Here is a 22,187-nt window from a genome sequence, read left to right on the forward strand (position 1 = left end):
TTCCTAGGGCTGAGAGAAAGTGACTGGCTCAAAGTCACCCAGCTGGCTTTGTGCCTAAGGCATGACTAGAACTCAGAGTCTCCCAGTTTCTAACCTTATGTCTTAACCACTACACCAAACTGGCTCTCTGTTTAAGAGATTACTGAGCTAATACAATGAAATGTAGAGCTACTAGATAGTAGAACACTGTGTATCCTTTCTAACAAAACTTATTCCTAATGTGACAACTTAGGGTATTGCCTCAGAATAGTATACAATGTACAGCAAATAGGAACATCCTTATCTAGTTTGATAATATCTTTGATTTGGGGGATGGAGGACTCATGGCAAGTACTTCCTAACAGAAGTTTTAAAGATTCAAACTGGAAGTCCAACACAATAAATAAGCTATTTTTATACTCAATGAAATGTTTAAATTCAGAAATTCTATCATGAAATGGAATAGAGAAATCCTGTGTAACCTCAAATTACAGCTTGATCTGCCAGCCTTTTCACAGACAAGATCATTATTACAATTTCCTTCCAACATCAACCAAAATCAACTCTCTAGAGTGATGGATATGACAATAATAATAAACACATTTGGACATTGAAATAAAATAAAGGAAGTACTAGGGAAAAAAACACAGGGTCACATTTAGGCTAGAACACAGACCACTAGTGGCTAGAACAGGGTTGGGCTACTACTGCATAACCTTACAGATGAAATATATTTTGCACCTTCAGGAAAAATGCATTCCATAATACAGCATTCACTTTTCTCTATTTAGAAGGCAAAAACTTTGATCTAACTGGGATATTTTATACTAACTTTAAACATACAATCACCTGACTTTAAGTTTCTCTTTTCTTAATAAGTAAAAGTTGGTCAGTTTTGTGTAGTAATTAAGGCACCAAACTAGAAATCAAGTGACTGTGATTTCTAATCCTGCCTCAGGCACAAAGCCAACTGGGTAATTTTTGGCCAATCTTTCTCTCTCTCTCAACCCAAGGAAAGAACCAATGGTAAAACACTTTCAGAAAAATCTTGCCAAGAAAACTGCAGAGATTTAAAATGACCAAGCAGTTGCCAGTAGTCAACACTAACTTGAAGCCAGTAAAATAAAAGGTGGTCAAACTAATCATAATCTGATTTAAGTACAATAGTATTCCACAAATAATGTGCCATTCCTTTCTTAGAAAACTGATGAGATCAAGCTTTAAAAATGCTGAGCCACTATTCCCCCCGCAACTACCATCCACAGAAAACAGACAAAAGAATGAATTACTGAGGAATCTTCACATGGTTTTATTTAATGTTTTTTATATTAAAAGTACCTTAAAGAATTATCTTGAATGATATATTATACTAGCATGTTCAAAGTACAATACCAAACATAAATAAGTTTAGTCTTTTCATTAAAACAATGAACAATACCAAAGCAGAACTAAAAATACAAAAAGTTATACAGAATACTAATTTTCATTCCCCAAAGTAAGACTATAAGCAAACATTTAAAATTATGCAAGTGTTTATTATAGACACACTTCTGCTGTGTTGATCTGCTGTAAGCTTGCACTGTTTTCACTTAATGTAAGCTTCCATTTTTCTTTCAGCTCCTATGACATTTTGAATGTATAAGCATAATAATGGGCTCATGTCTGAACATTATTTTGCATTTAACACTGTTATGGCAGTAGTTAATATTTCTTTCTGGATATTATTACCTCTTTTGGTTTCATTCCCCAAGAAAGATTATGAAACTAAAGTCCTATGTTTTGAAAGGTCTTTTATTTAATGTTACTTGACATTTCTTAGCATACAGATCTCAAAATATACAATATAAGTGCTTTAAAGAAAAAATAATTACCTTGAGTGAAGAATAAATTTTCAAAATATGAATTATTTCTAATTGTTACTGATACAGTATATTTTGCAATACTGACAAAACACAGTTTATTAATACAGATAATAGTTTGCAATATAGTTAAATACTAGTATCTTAGAGATTTCCTATCCTGCTTCTCTTTGTCTCATTAGTCACTGCCTTCACCTGAAGTACCGGCAACACACTCAAGGTAATTTTCATTCCCCAAATGCAAAAATGCCAACATATACAGTATGTAGGCAATGACATTTTCCTGCTTAAAAGCCTTTCTCAGTCTCTTAATTGAAGAGCTACTGCCACATATATAAGGAGTGGGTGTATAAAATAATCCTTCTATACATGGAATGTATCAGTTTTATGCTGTACATAGTCCAATATATTATGAGCTTCAATACATTTCTCATATATAATGGAAAGACTAAATAATTGAAATGAGCCTCTCTGGAGTCAAAACCATTACATTTACAATTTCCAGTCTGCTAATTTTAGTTATGTTTATTATTATTTTTATTAATTTGTACTGTAGCTTTATTCTTTACAGGAGATGAAGGAAATGTACTCAGTGTATATATTCATGTCTTGACATAAATTATATGTTAACATGAGCATAACAGTAGGAAAATTGGAATTTTTCTGTATTTTTCCATTCCTCAATTTATATTTTAGATCGTAGAGCAAATATCATATGTGGAGAATCATCAGAAAATCTTTCTTTTTTTCATAATCCCCATTAGATCTTTTCCAAAACTGCTTCTGAGATCATTAAGAACAGCTATCAATCCTGATTAATCATTTCAGATGTTTTTTTAACAAGATACTGCCACCATGGAGATAAGTTTCTAAAATAGTTAATTATTTTAAAGTCGTTAGGCAGTCCTGCTGTATCTAGCAGACTAACTGCAGGACTTAAGTAGTATCAAGCAACATACCTAAAATGAACTAGCAGTATGTCTGTGTGCAAATTCAATTATTATCTTTTTATGACAAAACCATTTCTGAATCTTTAAAGACTGATTTCATTGAATAATATCCTTTTGTACAAATAAATATGCTTTAAGATAGGAGTATATATTACATTGTTGTTGTTTAAGCCCTGAGGAATCCTAGAACAATTGGGGGTCAATGCTATAAATCAGAAGCCAAGGAAAATAATTTTAAATTTGCTCATAGTCTATTCTTATCATGAAATTTTATTTCTGCTAAAGACTTCTTTTAAGAAACAGAGTAGAAATAAATAAATTTACTAAAAGAATTCCATAAGTTCCAATGAAGCTAATGAAACAGTAGATAAAATTATTTTAGAATCAGGTTTATTTGTTTGGATAACTTTTAGAATCAAAACTTTCCTTGATCTTAAAAGAATATGAAAATGTCTACATGTTCTATTTCTGTAGAAGTCATGTATTAACAGGAATTGGATATATACTTTCAAAAGTGCTTAATCAGGAAGTCTGCAATTATATAAAAAATATGCTTCTCAGCTGCTTATCCATAATTTCCATATTCATGCCCTTTGATTTCCAAATCCAAGAAATGTTGTTTTATTTCCTCCCAGGCCAAATACCAAAACGTACTATTTGTATCATTGCTGGGTCAGAGGAAAGAAACAAAGTATTACAAAAGAACAAAAAACAAAATGTACTACTATGATATCCAAATAAAGATTGGGGACTCAGTTCACAGATATTTTAAGGGTAAATCCAGATGGTTGGTTTTTAATTGCTCTACATTCCAGCAAAGAACATCCAGTAGTATTTTGTGAATTCCAATTGTTTTTCTTCACATGATTGCAGACCTATACTAGGGTGGTACAGGGCTTCGGATTAAAAGGCATAAAAGTATCATGGAATGGAGATGGCCCACAGGATCTATTGGCAACCCCTTTTGAAAAAGCATTTGTAATTTCAAATAAATTAATCTATTCAATTAAAAACATGTTAATCTTTTTATAACAATCCTCATGATTCATTTTAACTATATTCTTAATTAGACATATTTAGTATACTTATCATAGTTTCTCTTTTTCACATTATTCCATTTATCTCTGTGTATAATTTAACAAAAAAAAACAAGTAGTCTAGTAACAAGAGGACATCAGTTCCAATCTTTTCATTTTAAAAATCTATATTTTTCTATCTTCTAAATAATTTATTACTTCAAATGCATTTATATTACACCACGCTACCTTGCAGAATCCCCTTTCTTAATCCTTATCTAACCATTATCATATGTCTCTTAACTACACAATTTCTTTTCCTTTTTGTTCAATTTCCACATCTCTTTATTTCCTGGTCCTTTCTCTTAATACTTCTTTTTCCTTTCATTTTTTCCTTCCATTTCTTACTCCAATTTTTATCCTCCTCCCTCTTTAAAATTTTGTTCTGTAATTCCCTTTTCTGCTGTTTCCCTTTACTTTGTTTGGCTTTCAAAACATTACCCTTTTTCATTGCCTCCTAAAATCTCCAAGTTTTAATTCAAATTCTTTTCCCCCTTCGCTTTAATGTTCGTTGCTCTAATTGTTCATTGAAGCTGGCCTCTTCTTTGATCAGCTCCTCCCCTTCATACTCCAGAATCGCCAGTTCTAATTATTGTAAGGCAAGACAGCATGACTCATCTCTTTCATGTAATATTTCTTTCATGTTTCTTAATTCCATTTTTAGTTCCAAGAAAAGTTCTGCCATTTTTAAACACTCCTTTTATATTTTCTTTCTCTTTTTTTAGTCTTTAAATCCAGACCAATTGTCCAGTAATTTAATTCCACCAGCATTGTCAGCAATTGTCCAGTAATTTAATTCCACTTTGATATTTATTTCCAACAATTAGCTTCTAATAATTCCTCTTTAAGTTTTTTCCGAATTCATCATAGTCCAATATCCATAAGTTTAAATTTATGCCAAAATCACCAAACAGTCCCAGAGTAATTTCTTCACGTTTTTATTTTATTTTAATACTTTGTGTTTTCACTTTTCATTTTTTAGGATTTCTATTTTATTGTAACAAAGTTTCTCTTATTTTGTATCAAGTTCCACTTTTGAAAGAACTAAGTGTTTTTTCTTTTTTAAAGAGTCACTAAAATTTCTCCTTTACCATTAGGTGGCGCTCTCTGTTATGTCCAAATTCCACCTCTTTTTTTTCCACTTTCTTTTCTGTTCAAGGCTTTTAAATTTCAAAAAACCAATAAATCCAATTATCAGTTACTGTTGTTTGGTTTTTGGACACATTCAAGTTCAGCTTTTAGTTATGCCTATTTAGTGCCAAAATCATATTTTTATCCAATTTAAACAAGTATTTTCTTCTGGCTTCCTCGAGTTTATCCTTTCAAAGTTCAAAGCCACTTTCAGCTGTCAATTCCCCCCCCTCCCACTTTCTCTGGTCGCTGCTTTTACTGTCTTCCTTAAAAATGTCTTTAATATCTTAATTCTGGGGTACCTTTGTATCCAAATGTTGCACCTGGTTAGCCCAGTCTTCACTGTCCTCTTCTTCACCGCTCCAGCACAATCTTTATCCAAGTTAGCTCCCCTTCTTCAGGGTGCCATATTTGATCACCGCTCCAGCCCATCTTCGGAGGGAGTATGCCTAACCAGGGAGGGGAAATGCAGCTCCTCTCAACCCAGCTGGCGGTCTCCCCCTTCTTCACCACACCAACAAGGTGATTCTGGCCCCATTCGGAGCCCTCCGATGGGAGAGGATGGATAGAAACCGCGCATAATTGCGGTCTTCAGTCCGTCCACAAAGGAAGCGCCACCGGAAGTCACAATTATTTTATTGTTAATCATAAACAAAAGTAGAAAATTGTAAAGCTATTATAAATATACATAGCATTTTATATGCATTGCTTTGTTTACCATTCAAAGTCAAGGGACATCCTTACTAGTTTATTCAATCTTGGAACACATTTTACCCTTTACAACATCAGATCATTAATACATATTAATCAAACCTTTCTTTAACTATTGCCTGGCCATAAATATTGTAAGATGTAGAAACCGAATTATACTCACATCATACTTTGCAATTCTAGAATAAAGTTTGTTGATCTCCCAGTCCCTCTTCCACAGCTAGATGGAACAGCTGACATTGGACTAGATCCAGTACTGCTCATCTAAGTAAATAGCAGACAAGGACAACACATGAAATATATAGCAAATGAACCCCACAAACCTTCAAATCTAACTGTGTTCCAACCAAAAATTGGCAATACTTTCTTCAACATGTATAAAATTTTCAGGACACATTTTTATCAAACAGGCAGGCAAAAATAATTCATACTAATAAATATTAATGTGACTTCAATTCAGGCTTTATTTTGACCAACATCCTACATAAACATCTAATATTTTTTCTAGTGCTAACCTAAAAGAAGTCAATATTTAATATGTAATATTAATATGTAAGTTGAATTATATTAGCTATATCATTGTACAGTAATTACTGATTCTGATATAATTCAACCGGCCTTAAATTTTTATCCCTTTTTGACATCAATATTACCGTGTTTCTCATATAATAAGGCCGGGTTTTATTTTTTTTTTGAGCCCCGAAAAAATGGCTAGGCCATCTTTTTGGGGGTGACTTAATTCCCCCCCTTGCATCTTAGGGCGGGCGACGACAGCTTGGATGTTGACCTCAGCATTGGTGGGGCACTTTGTATCAGGGTCAGCACCATATCCGGGTGTGCAACAAAAGTACTTCCTAACAGCAAGCCCCCCCCCCCGCCATTTCCCCCCCCATTTCGCATGTTTTAATATAGGCCTTAATTTGGGGGGAGGGGCTTAATTTCATTTCATGCCTATAAAACATGCTGGGACTTCCTATTGGGGGAGGCCGTATTATTGGAGAAACAGGGTAGATAACATGTTCAATTAAGTATTAAATGTAAATACATGCATTATTAACTTCAAAAATATATTATAAAATGCATTTTTTCTGCATTTTGGAATTCTGAATTGTTTGTAGTCCAAATATCTGAAGTGAATATTAATCAGTAACAATTTTCTGAGTCCTTCCAATATGAGATATCAGAGCTGAATTGGGATTTTCAGTGGGATCAATTTGTGGAGCTTAAGAGATGACCATTTAAACATTATTTGCCTGGTGGCAAATACACAGACATTAGGACTCTGCAATCTTCAAAAATGATTCAAAGGAATTGCTATACATTTTGAATAAGCACAGAGCTTTTCTTGGTCCCTTATAATATTTTTTCACTCTTCTTTTTGATCCTGAAGAGGTATTGCTACTGAGTGGATCCCTTAAAACAATAATCTTTTTTCAGCCTCACGTTTTTCTACTTTCACTTTTTGACAGAATTCATAAAAACAAATTATACTTAGTACTAAATAAAAGTAAAACAAAATCCTACAAATCAGTCTGTAAATCTTTACAGAATTTGCACGTCTGAATCCAAAAGTAAAACCTCATGGTAACAAGATATATCAAAGAGTACATTGGATAGCTCAGGCTCAATTAATCAATCAATCACCAAAATTTCATAAGAATATTGGTAGATACTGTAGATAGATACTGTAGATAGATAGATAGATAGATAGATAGATAGATAGATAGACAGATTCTCATATGAGAATATAGATTTTTTCAGTGTGTGTATAAGAACTCTTTAAAAAATTGTTACTATTGTCTTTATAATTTGGGGCTTCCTTAGAAAACATCTAGGAGTACAACTACATTATAAATTTACTTCTGTCTCTCTGAACTGTTTCAGAAAATACATTTTCAAATTATTATATCCTACTCTAAGTATATTCTTTATATGTGTGTGTATATGTATGTTTATATGTGTATGTGTATACATATATCTATATCTTTAATCTATATCTACCTATATCTATCTATAATCCCCCTCCCCCATATAAAATCAGAAAGGGTAATCCTGAGGTTTTTTCCTCAAAGCTGTCATCTTCAAGCGTCATAGCAATCAATTTCACACACTTTTTTCCTTGCCTCCATTGGTTTTTAGAGGGGGGAGGGAGGGGGGGGGAAAGAAGGAGGGAGGGAGGAAGAAAGGTTCTAATTCCTATATCCCCCTTCCCAGGCTGATAGATGTCAGCATTCACCACAATATTTTTGTTCAATTTTAAATGCCTGTGACATGGCACCATTAATTTATCCTCAATGCATCCCTAACAAGTTTGAATTCCCTTCCTAGATTGCTTTGAATGGCCAATTAAGTCTCCAAAGTCCAAGGTGTTCATTCAGAGGATGGGTAATCATTTTAAAATGAACACCTTGGACTTTGGAGGCTTAACCGGCCATTCAAAGCTATCTATATTACTACACGGGTATAAGGCTACAAACACAAACTTCCATTAATAGCACCTCAGAAATGCTCTTTTCCAAGTCATTCTGCACTTTCCATGTTGAAACTGGGTAAGACAAACATTCTCCAAAGAGTTATTCCAAATTAAGGGTAAAACTTGAAACTTCAGCCACTTTAAAGGTGCTGATGATTCAACTGTTTTTCATGTAATATCAGGGTATCACAAATTGCAAGGTTGGAAAGAACTTTGAAAATCATCTAATCCAAGTCCATATTTAGTTTGGAAATTTACTACTACAGTATCTCTAATACCGCCAGAAAGAATAGTCCAGCATTTCTTGATAGCAGTCTGTGTCACTGCTGAATTCTTACCATGAGTAAGATTAAACCTAACATTCAACTAAAACCAACTTCCTTGTAATTTACACCTATTGTTTCTTATCCCATCTTCTGGAACAACTTTTAAAAGCTCACTTGAAGACCTCTATCATGTTTCCCCAGTCATCTTCTCTCCAGACTAAACATACCAAACACCTCCAAGCATTCCTTCATGTTTTTCTTTTCAAGCCTCTTATCATCTTGTCTGCTTTTTCACGGTTATGCTCCAGTTATCTCTTGTCTTCCTAAAATATGATGCCCAGAATTGGATGCAATATTTTAGATATTGGTCAGATTATCAAAGGGGGCTATAAAACAATTATTGACAAAAACATTTTGTCAATCTAGGTAATAGTCCTCAGCTTAGTGACCAAAGTGCTAAGCAACTGAATTGCCACAAAACTGTTGTAAAATATTACAGTTGTAACTCAAGAACTATCTGTATGCATTTCTCATTTTAGAACTTCATGATGCTAATTTATATTCATCTTGGAATCCAAGGCAACCATTTTTTTTGCTCATACAGCTGAGCATGGATTTTTCCCCACAGTACATTCTCTACTCAAGCCTGTGATGCTTTCTATCCAGTGTAGGACTTTCAATTCTCTCTACCAAAATTCATTTTGCTGATTTCTACCCATTTTAACCACTTGCCATAGAACTGAATAACAGGAAAACAAATTTCCCATACAAATCTCTAATCTTGAATTAGTGTAGAGTACTACTAAGGCTGAAACAGTATTAAAAGAAAACTTTCTTCTATAGTCCTTCGCTCAATTTAAGGCAGGAACAAAGCAGCTGCACACTTCTCCAAATATGCAAGGATAAGATGGAGGGGTGGCCGAGTCAGAAACTGCACAAGCCCCTTGTGAATGGGGCTAGAATTATCTCAACGCTTTGTTTTAAAAATAAAAAACAGCTGGGTTATCTCGGAGATCTTGACCTTCTCGGTCCTCAGATGGAACCTTCAGGAGAGGATTAGCTTCACCTGTTTCAGTAAGAAGGCAAATTTTAAGATTTCTTTCTGTCTCGAGAAGAAAAGCCCTCCCTTTCAGTCTTTAGGTTTGCTTTTTGGAAATGCTGGCGTTTCTCAGCTCCATTTTGGGGGCCGAGAACAGAAAAAAAGAGTAGTTGAAATACAGAAGCCACCGCTACCCCAGTTGGGAGGCTGTAAGCAAGAAGACGCCGCCACCCATAAGTCCCACGTGGCCGCCTGAGCCAGCGGCGCGGCAAAGCCGAGGACGGTGGGCGGCAGGACAGACGCTTTCCACCCGCTATTCCAAGCCAGCAAGCTGGTTAGCAAATTGGCACAGACCCGCGGCCTGCACGTGACCTTTCCCGGCCCAGGAGAGCCACATGTTCACTGTCATGCATGCTTATTCGGCATTTAATTCCACCTTTTCGTTTATAAACCAGGGACTCCGCTATCCCGGCGTTTCTCAATCTAAAAGGGTCCGGCCAGAACAGGATTGGCTCTGTCTTGTTCCGAAAGGAAGCGCGGGCCCCTTCGGGACTTTCCCCTTGGCGGGGGGGCTCCGTTATATCCTCTCCTCCGCGCACGCGGCCGCCTGGGCGGGCCGAGGCTCCCCTCACTGTACCTGAGCAGCCCTTTCGGCAGAAGCGGCGTCTCAGCGGCCGGGAAGAGCCATGGCGGCGCTTCCTGCGCGAGTCGCGGCGAAAGACGCGTCGCCTCTGATTCGTGGACCAGGCCGACAAACTGGCCACGCCAGGAGGCGCGCTTTCGGTTGAGAAGGAAATTCGTCTCGGCTTTTCCCTGAACACGCTTTTGTATTTCGTTGACCAGCGACTTCATTATTGCCCAAAACCAAGGGGAGTTCGTGTACTACAACAAAGCAGGGGAAATTTCGCTTCCGTTTTGGTCCAAGTTTTCATTACTTGCCAAGATAACGTGGCCCGAGTGTGGGAAGTTTCATTCCCAAACTGCGAAGAATATGAAGTGTTTTATTGAGATGCAGAAAACATTTCATCAGACCACCCTGTACCGTTAAAAATAATTACTTCCCCCAGCCAAGATTTGTTAGACGGTTTAGATAATTAACTTGTTGCACATCAAAGTCACATCCTATGCATGTCTTATTTCCTTTCTTCCGAACATTAAAAAACTCTGGCAAAAGCAGAAGCACTCAAATCAATTTTCTCCAATAAATCCGACTAACGTGAAACTCAAAACCTACTGTAATATTCAATGGGTCAATGTACTGCAGTTGCTCTTGCTTTGAATCTAAATGCAGCTGCATGCCATATCCTGCAAAGTGAATTCAGATGTTCAGATGGAATAAGATTATTTCAACATGCTTTATACTTGAACAGTTAGATGAAGATAATATTTTATTAACACTATTATAATTATAAAGTTCTAGTTAAATCTATATGATATTTTGGGGATTCTTCTGAAGTCTGTTCACAAAATATACTTCAAAGGGAAATAAAACATTGCATATAAAGTTTTATTCATAGCTCTCTATATGAAAGTTAGCACACTCAGCAATTTAATATGTAGTTTTGGACACCTCATAGTTTCAACTCCAATTCAAAATAGCATTTTGAAACTAGAGTTAATCTAAATTTGATGGCGTCTAGAATTTAATCTTCTCTATACTTAACAAAATCATATTTATGAAAATAAACTTCTAAAAAGTTCATATGAATCCATGCTAGTTTGATACAGAACATAAGTGCTACACTGCTTTTAGTACTACTGCATTCCAGTTAATTTTTCCGAATGACTTTGTAGACATATTTCTGTGCTGCAGTTTCTTTGGCAAAAATTTAAAAGTGATTTTTCATTATTACCAAGGCCAAATCCTGATTAACTTCCTAGCCCAAACAGGTTTATAAATCCATGTTTACAGGGAATAATGTTAACAGCGTTATGTTTAAATAGAATGACGTTTGGCAGAGGTACTTTACGTATCCACAATTTATGTGGTTATAATAATGCTTTTGTTCAAAGTTGAGAATATTAATTTATACGAACTTTGTCAGCTTGGAAGTAACATCAAATAGACATATGATAGTAATAAAACTCATCCTAGGAAAGAGTTGCATTTCTGTCCAATTCACTTCTTTAAAAAATTTACCATATTAAAATTAAACCTTTTTTTATTTAAAAAAAACTTTTTAAACTTAAGTTGTTTGGACTATAAATGCTTTGAATTTTTTTAGAACTTAGACCTTGTGTCAGCAGATTATTTCTTTTTCATTAAAGTAGCCTCTTCTTCTTAGACTTTTGTAAAAAAAAAAAAGTTTTGTCTGCTTTAAGAATTAATCTGATGAAAACCTCAAAAAAGCTATTTTAATCAATAGCAAATAAATCCTCTCCTCATGCAAGGTCTGAAGCACTTCAATGGAGAATCATTTTTGAACTGCACAGTCATAAATAATATCCTAGCTACTTATATGGTACACCAGGGGTGTCAGACTCAAGGCTGGTGGGCTGAATCTGGCCCACAGGGCCGCCTAGAAATAGCCCAAGTTGCCTCTAGCAGCCAAAATGGGGGGAGTGTTTTTAGTCTGGATGGCTTGCAGCACTTTGCCAGCCAAAACGGGGCATGGGGGACCGCGTGCTTTTGTCTATGAACAGGTACAAGGTAAATCATACAATGAACAGTGTCCCACAGCTACTCATGGTAAAGGCCAATAAACATCTTAATGTTGTGCAGCAGTGGTCTGAAGTATTCTTGCCTCTAGTAAGACAGTTGACATACTGAAAGTATCTTGGTAGCTCTTGGCTTAAATTAGCACTGTTGAAATCTCCTAACACAATAAGGAGTGAGTCTGGGTATCTCTCTTCAGCCCACATAATCTGGTCAGCCAGAGTTTGTAATGCATTGTTTATGCAAGCTTGTGGAGGAATATACAATATGCAAATAGTATGAATGAGAAAAACTCTCGGAAAGGATAAAATGGTTTGCAATTGATAATTAATGTAAGTCCTCATCACAGAATTTCATTAGTGGAGTTACATTTTTGCAGTTGTTAATATAAAAGTGGAGTAAAAGAATATAGTAATGCTATAAAAGGTATTGCGGCCCGCGCGTGGCCCATTATGCCAGCAAAGTGCTGCAGGAGGCCATCCAGCCTGAAAATGGGGCACTGGGGGCTGAACATCCCCCCTGTGCCCTGTTTTGGCCAGCAGAGTATTGCAGGAGGTGTTTGTCCTGCCTTCCCCCCACCCCCCGCCCGCCTGTGGAGAACTACAATGCTGATCTGGCCCTCAAAGAAATCAAATTTGACACCCCTGTGCTACGCTTATCAGTGGATATTTAATAATTTTCTGCAATGATTCTGCTTCTTCTTGCTCCTTTATTAAGGGTTGGATTGCTGTTCTAGGTTCCTGATGTTCAAAGTCAGAGTAAAAGAAATCATCAAGGAAACTCATAGTTTGCAAATAACATTAATAAAAACAAATGTTCATTATTTGTTATGCAGTAATGCTTAAATATATATTGACACAATGCCTTTATACTATTACTGCATTATTTTACTCCACTTTTATATCAACAACTGATAGTACAAAAATGTAACTCCACTAATGAAATTCTATGATGTGGATTTAGAGACATTATACCAAGATACTTTTAGTATGTCAACTGTCTTACTAGAGGCAAGAATACTTTAGACCACTGCTGCACAGTATTAAAATATGCTTATCGGCCTTTACCATAAGCAGCTGTGGGACACTGTTCATTGTATGATTTACCTTGTACCTGTTCATAGACAAAGACTTAAAACCATAAAACCAACAATGAAATCAGTGAAATCTTGGATTGAGGAGGCAAAGTTAAAGCTACAGGCTTGCCTTGGTTGCACAGATTGGAACGTTTTCAAAGATACCTCTGCAGACTTGGATGAACTCACAGATATTGTAACATCATATATTAGTTTTTGTGAAGACCTATGTGTGCCAAACGTAAACCTGTGAATAGACAATAACAGCAAGCCTTGGTTCAACAAGCTAAACTCAAGCAGCTACATCATGCCAAAGAGGAAGCCTACAGGAAAGGAAATAGAATGCTGTACAATCAGTCCAGAAATGTATTAACAAGGGAGATCAGAGCAGCAAAAAAAAGCTACTCTGAGAAGCTGAGGAATCAGCTCTCAACAAATAAACCAGCAAATATGTGGGAAATTCTTAAAAATATCATTGGTTACACCAAACCGCCTTTCCATGCTGAAGGGAATCAAACAACCAAATGATGACCTGAATGTGTTTTACTATAAGTTAGAGATGAAACCACTGTCAACTATTTTCTTCTCAGAGAAAGAGAAAATGTCAACATTTTCTTCTCAGATACACCAACAACCAACAACCCTAACCCTAATCTTATCTTCTTATGACTATAACTTTGTTGCTTGTATCTTATGCTTTATATTAATTCTTTTATTTAGTGTCCTAGTATGATTTATGTTGATTGTTTATTTAGTATCCTATAACTATTACTGAGTGCTGTATCTTATGATTCAGTACAGACTTTTTATCCAGTAGTGGCTTAAGCCTTGACTAAGAGATTCTTTCTGTGCTCATAAAGGTTGAACCTATTACCTTTGATACATTGAAGGGATAGGCCTTCTTGTCCCAGAATATACATAAAACTAATACTTAGGTCATTGATAATATTCTGCCTGGAAACCTTATATTCTTTTGCTTTCTATTTTTATGCAAATACTATGACTATGCCATAGCTTAATTTAAAGGCAAAAAAGGTGTATTTTAGCAAATAGGTGCAAATATGCCAACTCTCTGCAGCCCCTTAAACCAAACATTTTTTTCCTCAAGATATTTTGCAAAGGACAGTCATGAAATCTTAGGAAAGGCATGGCTGTTTTAAGGAGCTACAAAAACTGCTATGTTTGTATCTCTGAATGCTCTGAAACAGCTTGCTTATTGGGAGAGCCACAGATATGACCTTGGATAAACAATGTCGCCACAGGTACAAAAACGTGTTTTAAATGTGGGAGAAAAGAAATTCAGATCAAGAAGGAAGGGAAAACATTGTTACACTTTCAAAATTCTATTATTTTAGTCTACAAGTAGTCCTCACATAATGGTAATTGGGACTGGAAGTAATAAAAGCTGAAGTCACATGACTGTGCCTCTGAAGCAACAAACATTCCAGCATTTTCAGTTGCCATCATTAGTCAAGTCTCCATGGGTCATTAAGAGAGATTATCATGTGGTTGCTATTTGTGAATTCTTGCCAGTTTTCCTATTGACTTTGCCTGTAGGAAGCCAGTATAAAAGATCACAAAGGACAATAACTGAGGGATGCTGCAATGTTGTAATTGTGAGGCAGGCACCATGTGACTACAGAGACACTGCAATTGACCTATATACAGGACCAGTCATACGTACTTAGTCAATGCCAGTGTAAGTTTGAACAGTCCTTGTACAAATGATTGTTAAAAGAGGACTGCCTGAATATCAGTAAAATAGAATTCTAACATTCATGTCCTGCCTGGTCTACCTTAAAAGACTGTTAGCCTATCAGTCCAGGCAGTTCCCCCAGATTAACGATGTCCAATTTATGGACCACTCATACTTACAAACAGGTTGCCTATTACTAAAAATGGTGGACAGCTTTCTCCTTCTAGCTGACAAACCATTCAAGCCATGCAATGGTTTTATTAACTGCTAAAGCTGTGCATTTTTAAAATACATCCTGTTTTCAGTAGTTCATTAGCTCAAGGAAGAACAGTGCCATTTGCCATTTTTAGTAATAGACAGTCTGTTTGCAAGTACAAGTTCCGACTTGCATAGAAATGTAACCTAAAGACAGACTTAGAAATGGATCTCAATCTTCACCAGGGGATGGGCTGCATCTTCAGGATCTTGCCATTTTTCTCAAAATGACAATGCCAATATTGAAAGATCTACCCCTTTCAGCCATGTATATGCAATGCACAAAGAAAGAGGACAAAACTTGTACCTCACTGTTGCTTTTTGTGACTGATCTCCTTGCCCCCTTGGCCTCAGCAAATACAGCCTATTTTAATGAGTTCCATGAGTCATTTTTCTTTCAAGGTATCTGATGTTAAAATCTGAACCTTCAAAATGCACGGGGAAAAAATGTACTAATTCTATTTAGCAAGAGATTTCATGCGCACTTTTACATTGAGAATATGAAACATATGCATGAAAATTAATCTGTGCGGTATTTTAAAAAGTCATTAACCAAAATCAGGAAATGAACATTCCCTAAATTCCACAAATGCATTACCTTTTGAAATGTGTGCTCGCAGAAGCTTTAAAAGGCTTATCAATACATATGTGTGTGGTCTTACCTTTTGCAATCAGTCTGATAAAATTCCTAAGTAATGATGCCTATCACTGGAAATGTCATTTGTCCCAAATGTTCTTCATTTCATGTTCGCCTTAATACTTATTATTTTCAATAATATTTTTTACTAAAATAAAAAAAATGGTAAACCTTTAATGTCACACAGACAATACATCTAATAATATTCAGGATCAAAAGTTCTTTTCTTGCTTCCTTTTCCAATCTTAGGGTTCACAGAGTTTTGTCATATAGTATAATGTTTATTATTTGAGGATAATTAGGGAAGATAAAATCTTCTGCATTGTCATCACTGGCAAAACTGTAATATTTTAACTCTCATCCTAAACCATGCTGGTGGTGCTCTTTTGATCAACTGTCCTTTTGACAACATCCCTTTAGGCTACATCTTGGACAGTAAATTGAAAATAGCTTCATTTCAGAATTCTTGATTTCTATATTCTGAAATAGGACTGTCCTTCATAAATTGACAAAAGATCCCCCTTCTATCTCCTTCAAGCCTGAGACACTTGGGTGAAAACTCAAAATATCACTATCATTGTGGACTATATTCAGTAACCTGTAGGGCATTGTTGAATAATTTTATACTTAATATAATTGAGAAAGTCCTGCTTCAGGAAAGATGATAAGATCTTTCCAAGAACAAAAATAGTCTCCCAGGAATTTGCAAAATACAGGAGTATTTGCAACATGTGGATGAAATACTGTCATGATTTTGAAAACCAAAGAAATGCAAATGTGGGCTTAAAAGAAACTGGTAAAGATAAAATGGCATTTAGATATGTAATTATAATTATGTTAATATTGCATACGATATCTACAAATTGTAAACTGCATGCTTGTTCAGCTTTTGCCTTGGGTCTTGAATAGGGTATTGGCTATTGGATGATTCCTATTCCTAGACTTTTGAGAGTGTCCATTATCTCTACACATGCACAGTTTTCTACTCCACCATTATCTTCCCCCTTAGTTGCCTTTCTTCTGTCTTACAAAAGAATAGAAAGTGTTCTAGCCTTCTCTAGTAAAATGTTTCAATTCCTTTGAATATTTTGGCTTGCTCCTCTGCCCTTATTCTGACTCTAATATTTTTTTTCCAAATATAGTGACCAAAACAGTACCTGTACATAGTATGCAGGTGATAACTTCAATTTATATAAGGGCATTAATAACATTATAATTTATTATAATAGCAATAGCACTTAGACTTATACACCGCTTTATAGTGCTTTATAGGCCCTTTCGTGATTATATGTGAAATGAAGTTTCTTTGCCTCAAGGAAAACTTGACAGTTGTTATTGATCAACTATTCATTCCATTCACAATCATTTTGGATTTTTATATCACTGAATGGTTCACTATTATCTGTAATCCTGGCCCAGCTCTAAGATAGGATCATCAGGTATCAAGTCCAATTTGATGGAGACTATTTTTTAGTTTTATTAGAGTTTGCTGAGATATCTTAGTTAGAAATTATAGTTTCTGATCACCCAAGTCAGAGTCAATAAAAAAGTGATCTGGAACATTATGAAATCAAACTATTTTTATCTATACAGTATCTATACAATGTATTTGTAAGATAAAGAATATCTTGCAATACCAAGTAATCCTGATTGTATCATTCTTTCAGTAAAAGGAATTTTTAAAAATAACTTTAGAGTGAAATACTATAATATAAATGCTATTAATACATGTATTAAAAGTAATACATGCATGTTCATACACAAATATTAGCAATCAAATTTTACAAAAATATACAAATAACAGAAAAATTTAAATGTTGTTTATTGAAAATAGAATCCATTTAAAAGAAATAAATACGTAATATGTATTACAATTTATTCTTGGAGTCATAATTTAACATTGCTAGGACTAACTAGATACTACTGAAATAAGAAGCCATTGATTGAAAACCTTCAGCTCAAATACTATCTGAATTTTATATTTAAAATTTTATCATTTCCTGTGATACAATTCTATACCACAATGTCACTATTCTCTATTTTATTTATTTCAGCTATCTGTATGGCACCAAAACTCTTAGTAGCTTCAGGATAGTTCACAGAAATGCAGTCAAAACAAATATTATACAGTAACATTGTTAAAGCCATCAAATAATATGTAATATTAAATACTAAATATTAAAAATACTACATTTAAAATAGTTAAATTTAAAACAATGTAAAGACCTATGTAAACAAATAAATTTTAGTCTTTTTAAACTGTAATAAAAAGGGGCTTCCTTTAATTTCAAGGGCAATATGTTCACAACTTGAATTCTACCAGGAAAGAAACAAAATTAATGATAGATTCAGATGTATCTGAGGAACACACAAATGATAAACTATCAATGATCCCAGGACAGATTCTGTGAGATTAGACAGTTCTGCAAATATCTTGTTCCTAAGCCTTGTACAGCTTTATTCACCTGGATATAACTTATTTCCTCTGTGAACCTCAGTCTTCCATACAACAAGGAGGAAGGAGGAGTGTCCTTTTTTCAGACCTTTTCTGTCTGGATTAAATTCAAAATATTTGAATTTAAACTCATTGTAGAAAAGGCAGAACAAAGGCATTATAAAATAAATTATCAATAATCTTTTAAAAGCTTCCTTAATTGTTTCACAACTATACCTATTAAATTTAGTATTACAGTTGGCATTCATCTCAAGCAGGGATGGTATTCTACTGGCTTGGCCCGGTTTGGTCGAACCAGTAGCTCCAAGGATCATCGATGATCAGCTTCTGGGCCTGCACGCACGCCCCACCTTTTTTGTGACTTTTATTTCCTGGTTTTCAAGCTCAGCTGCATCGTGTGGCACAGTGGATTGCTGCGCATCAGCTGCTTAACACACAGGGAGAGTGCAGGATTGCAGGAGAAGGTCAGTAGCAAACCCTCTGCTCGTGCACCTGCATGCACAAAAGAGGCACTCACTAAACCAATTGTTACACGGTTGAATCATACTCCTGATCTCAAGACTTTCCATAGTTCTTTTGGGTAGATCTCAAAATGTCAAAACTTTTAAAATACTTGCCCATTATTTGACCGTTCAAATATCCAATTTAAGTACATGCTGTAAAGTCTGGAGATAACCATAGTATCCCAATAAATCATGATGTTTTTGCAATCATTCTGTGAAATATGCTATCACTTCAAAATGATAATTTTAGGCTTCTTCACAATAAGCCTCTTCAGTGAGGCTGTTAACCTCAAATCAGCAAAACAGAGCACAAGTGGAACCCAAGTCTAACTAGTTTACTTTTCTCTATCTAGCTTCTATGTTCATCAATAACAGCCTGCATTCTACTCAGTTATGGTAATTTCTGGGGGATTATTGGACTTTTTGATTTTGGTCATATACCCTAACATTGTTTTGATTTTTCTCAAATTTGACTCTGATCTTAAATCATCATTACAAATTTTTAAAATAACAAGGAACCAAGAACACACACAAAAACCCCCATCCTCTTCTCTTTAAAAAAAAAAACACTTTGAAAACAGAAAGGAATCATCATAGAATTGGTAAGATATTAAATAAGATATAGTGGGGGGTGGGTTCTGATGGGGGGGGGGGGTGTTTGCCTGAATTAAACCCTGCAGTTTATTCTATAGTGTATCTCATGTACTACAATTATTGCCAAGTTCCATTAAATGCAACTGATAAACCTTCAAAAGGTTCCAAAATTAAGTAATTTTTAACAATGCATCCTTAATATTTCAAACTTTTGCATAACAGCCTCACATATGGTTTCTTCTGGAATTTATAGATATGATTTAGTGATTTATAGATATGTAACATGAATTCAACTTTGATAGATTTTGTTTACCTAACTTCTGCATACCCCAAAATATATAAGTTATTGGCTGAAACCAAGAGAACTACTTTAATTACTTAAAAATTCTCATGTTTCCTGAATTATGCATGCAGGAGATCTATATACTATCTCCAATATCAATAATAACCATATCCACCTGTACAATACACACTTCTTCACAACATTTTTTATTCATTCACAACTTTACTGCTTTCATTTTTTATACATGAGAATCTATCCAAGGCCATACTCTAGATAAAGCTGTATTTTAAAAGAAGCAGAGATCAGGGTGCTTGCGAAGAAACTAAATCTGAGCATAGAGGATGAAAATAAATTATTGATTATTAAACAGTGAGCTGTACAAAGGGTTGCCTTTGAAAATGATCTGGAAAGTTAGTTCAAAATAGAGCAGCTAGATTGCTCAATAGGACAAACCAATGGAAACATATTATGCCAATTCTGTGCCATCTACAGTGGCTGCCAATTTGTTTCTGGACTCAATTTAAATGTAGGTTTCAACCTTTAAAACCCTAATGACTTATGACCAAATTACCTGACAGAATACCTTCTCACATGTATCTATCCAGATTTTAAGAATCAAGGAGGAAAGTTTTTTCTGTGGTGGCACATAGATTGATGGACACAAACTGAAAAGGCAACTCTTGGTCCAGTCTTTCTTTTGCTGAATTCAATATTTGAATGGGATGTAGACCTCTAGATTTAAACAGAAATGCTACCAATTAAGTACTAATCTGACATATAAGGACTATTCTATATACTGTACATGCTTAATAATTTATTCATGTTTTTCAGGATCTAAATCAGGGGTGTCCAACCTTGGCAACTTTAAGACTTGTGGACTTCAACTCTGGGAGTTGAAGTCCACAAGTCTTAAAGTTGCCAAGGTTGGACACCCCTGATCTAAAGTGAGAAAAATTATCTGGAGGTCATAGTGCCAAATTTATTGAAAATACTATTCAGGTGCATTTTGGTTGAATTTTGCTAATTGGCAGCATTTAGCTGACCTTAGCTGATTTCAAAGAGTTTGATCTGGTCAAACTTGCAGTAATTAGTACTTGGATAAAAGGTTATCAGGAAATTCAGGTTGTGTAAATTAAATTTGGAAGTTGAAATATGGGTTTGAGAAAAAGGCAGTGACTTCCATATTGTTGACAAGAAACCAACATCAACCAATCTAGTAGTCTTCAGAAGTCAAACTCAGACTGAGGCAGAAATTCAGGCAGGATAATCCTACAATAGGCTAAAATGAGATTTCAGCAACATGAAACTCCAGATTAAGTTTTCAGCTTCCTTCCATCTGAGTGTCTAATGATCAAAGCATCTTCAGTTAAAGGGCCCTGGCTTTCTTCATTAGAGGGACTGAAATTTTGCTAAGGCTTCTGGGCTAGAGTCCAAAAATTGTGTTGCAATCTCATAACATAGAAAGATGCTGGCAAAATTGGCTTATTTTGTCTTGGAGCTTCCAGAGTAAGGGCAACATCTGAAACAGTCTTCGTGACGGCTATGCTCGCACTATGAAGTCTCCTGTTAAGGCTAGTTTTCCTTCAGTTGTTCTTTCTTCTGCAAAATAAACATTTTTTTTTAATTAAAGCAAGCTTTGGTGCATAAGTGGAACTGTAGTTAATGAAGATAGGGATATGTGCAGCTTCTTTAATATACTGTGTTTCTAATATTTTACATCATCTTTCACTGTTGTAATCATATTTAAAAGATTAATTAACCATGTGAGTGCTATTTACTTATTGAAATATTGGGTAGAAATTCAATAGATGTATTTGTTTTAAGAGCAAGTCTCACTTTTGATGCATTCCCTAAATGTAAACACTTGTTCTACTGAGATGGAGAACTGGAACTCTAGGGTAATGGCAGATAAGGAAATTGTCAAAATTAAGGATTAGAAGAGAGATTTAAAATTAAGTGTAACATTTGAGTATTACAGTGAATTCATAGGAATGCAAAGCAGGAACAAGGGAACATATGCAGCCCCCAAGACCCCATTTGCTGCCTCTGCAACTCTCTGAGGTAGAACTTCAAAAGCAGGGGTGGGATTCTACTGGTTCGGACTGGTTCTGGCAAACCGGTAGTTCCAGTGAAAATTTAGCCCCTCCCACCCACACCTACTCTTTCCTGTGCTTTATTTCATTGTTTTAGAGAACAGCTGATTGGTGTGGCAAAGTGGTTTGCCGTGCCTCAGCTGTTTTATTCGCAGGGCCTGCAGTAGAAGGGAAGTATTAGAGCTGAAAATGGGCTTTTATAAACATGGCACACGCACGCACCAATCCAGTTGTTACACCGGTTGAATCACATCACCGTTCAAAAGCCATTGTTTTGTGATACTTGTGGCAAAATAGCGAAGCACCAATAGTACAGGCATCTTACATGAAGAAGCGACAGATTCAGCTAAAATGGTTTCAAACAAATGTTTCATCTGCATACTATAAGAACTACTTCATAGCGTGAATAGCCAAAACCTCAGTAAAAGCCACAATAATATGAAGCCATCCGCATTG

The 22,187-nt window shown here is 35.4% G+C and overlaps 2 protein-coding genes across 23 annotated transcripts in view; one reads left to right on the plus strand and one right to left on the minus strand.

The window, feature by feature from the left end:
- Positions 1 to 10,199, minus strand: part of SUPT3H (SPT3 homolog, SAGA and STAGA complex component) — a 257,371-nt gene extending 247,172 nt beyond the window's left edge. For 8 of the 14 annotated variants that reach the window (XM_026683726.2, XM_026683727.2, XM_087949190.1 and 5 more), the window contains exons 1-2: positions 10,122 to 10,199; positions 5,870 to 5,970 (exon numbers count right to left, since the gene is read on the minus strand). In XM_026683726.2, the coding sequence (XP_026539511.1) occupies positions 5,870 to 5,970 (101 nt within the window). In that variant the 5' untranslated portion in view covers positions 10,122 to 10,199. Of the gene's footprint in view, positions 1 to 5,869; positions 5,971 to 8,672; positions 8,764 to 9,920 lie in introns of those variants that run through there. The other 6 variants (XM_087949182.1, XM_087949184.1, XM_087949189.1 and 3 more) reach the window with 3 other exon arrangements.
- Positions 1 to 22,187, plus strand: part of RUNX2 (RUNX family transcription factor 2) — a 252,820-nt gene that overhangs the window by 28,428 nt on the left and 202,205 nt on the right. The window lies entirely within an intron of this gene.

This window comes from Notechis scutatus, chromosome 1, assembly GCF_049901735.1.
Source record: "Notechis scutatus isolate UNSWTSFEM ecotype Mainland chromosome 1, rNotScu1.2, whole genome shotgun sequence".
Lineage (NCBI taxonomy): Eukaryota > Metazoa > Chordata > Lepidosauria > Squamata > Elapidae > Notechis > Notechis scutatus.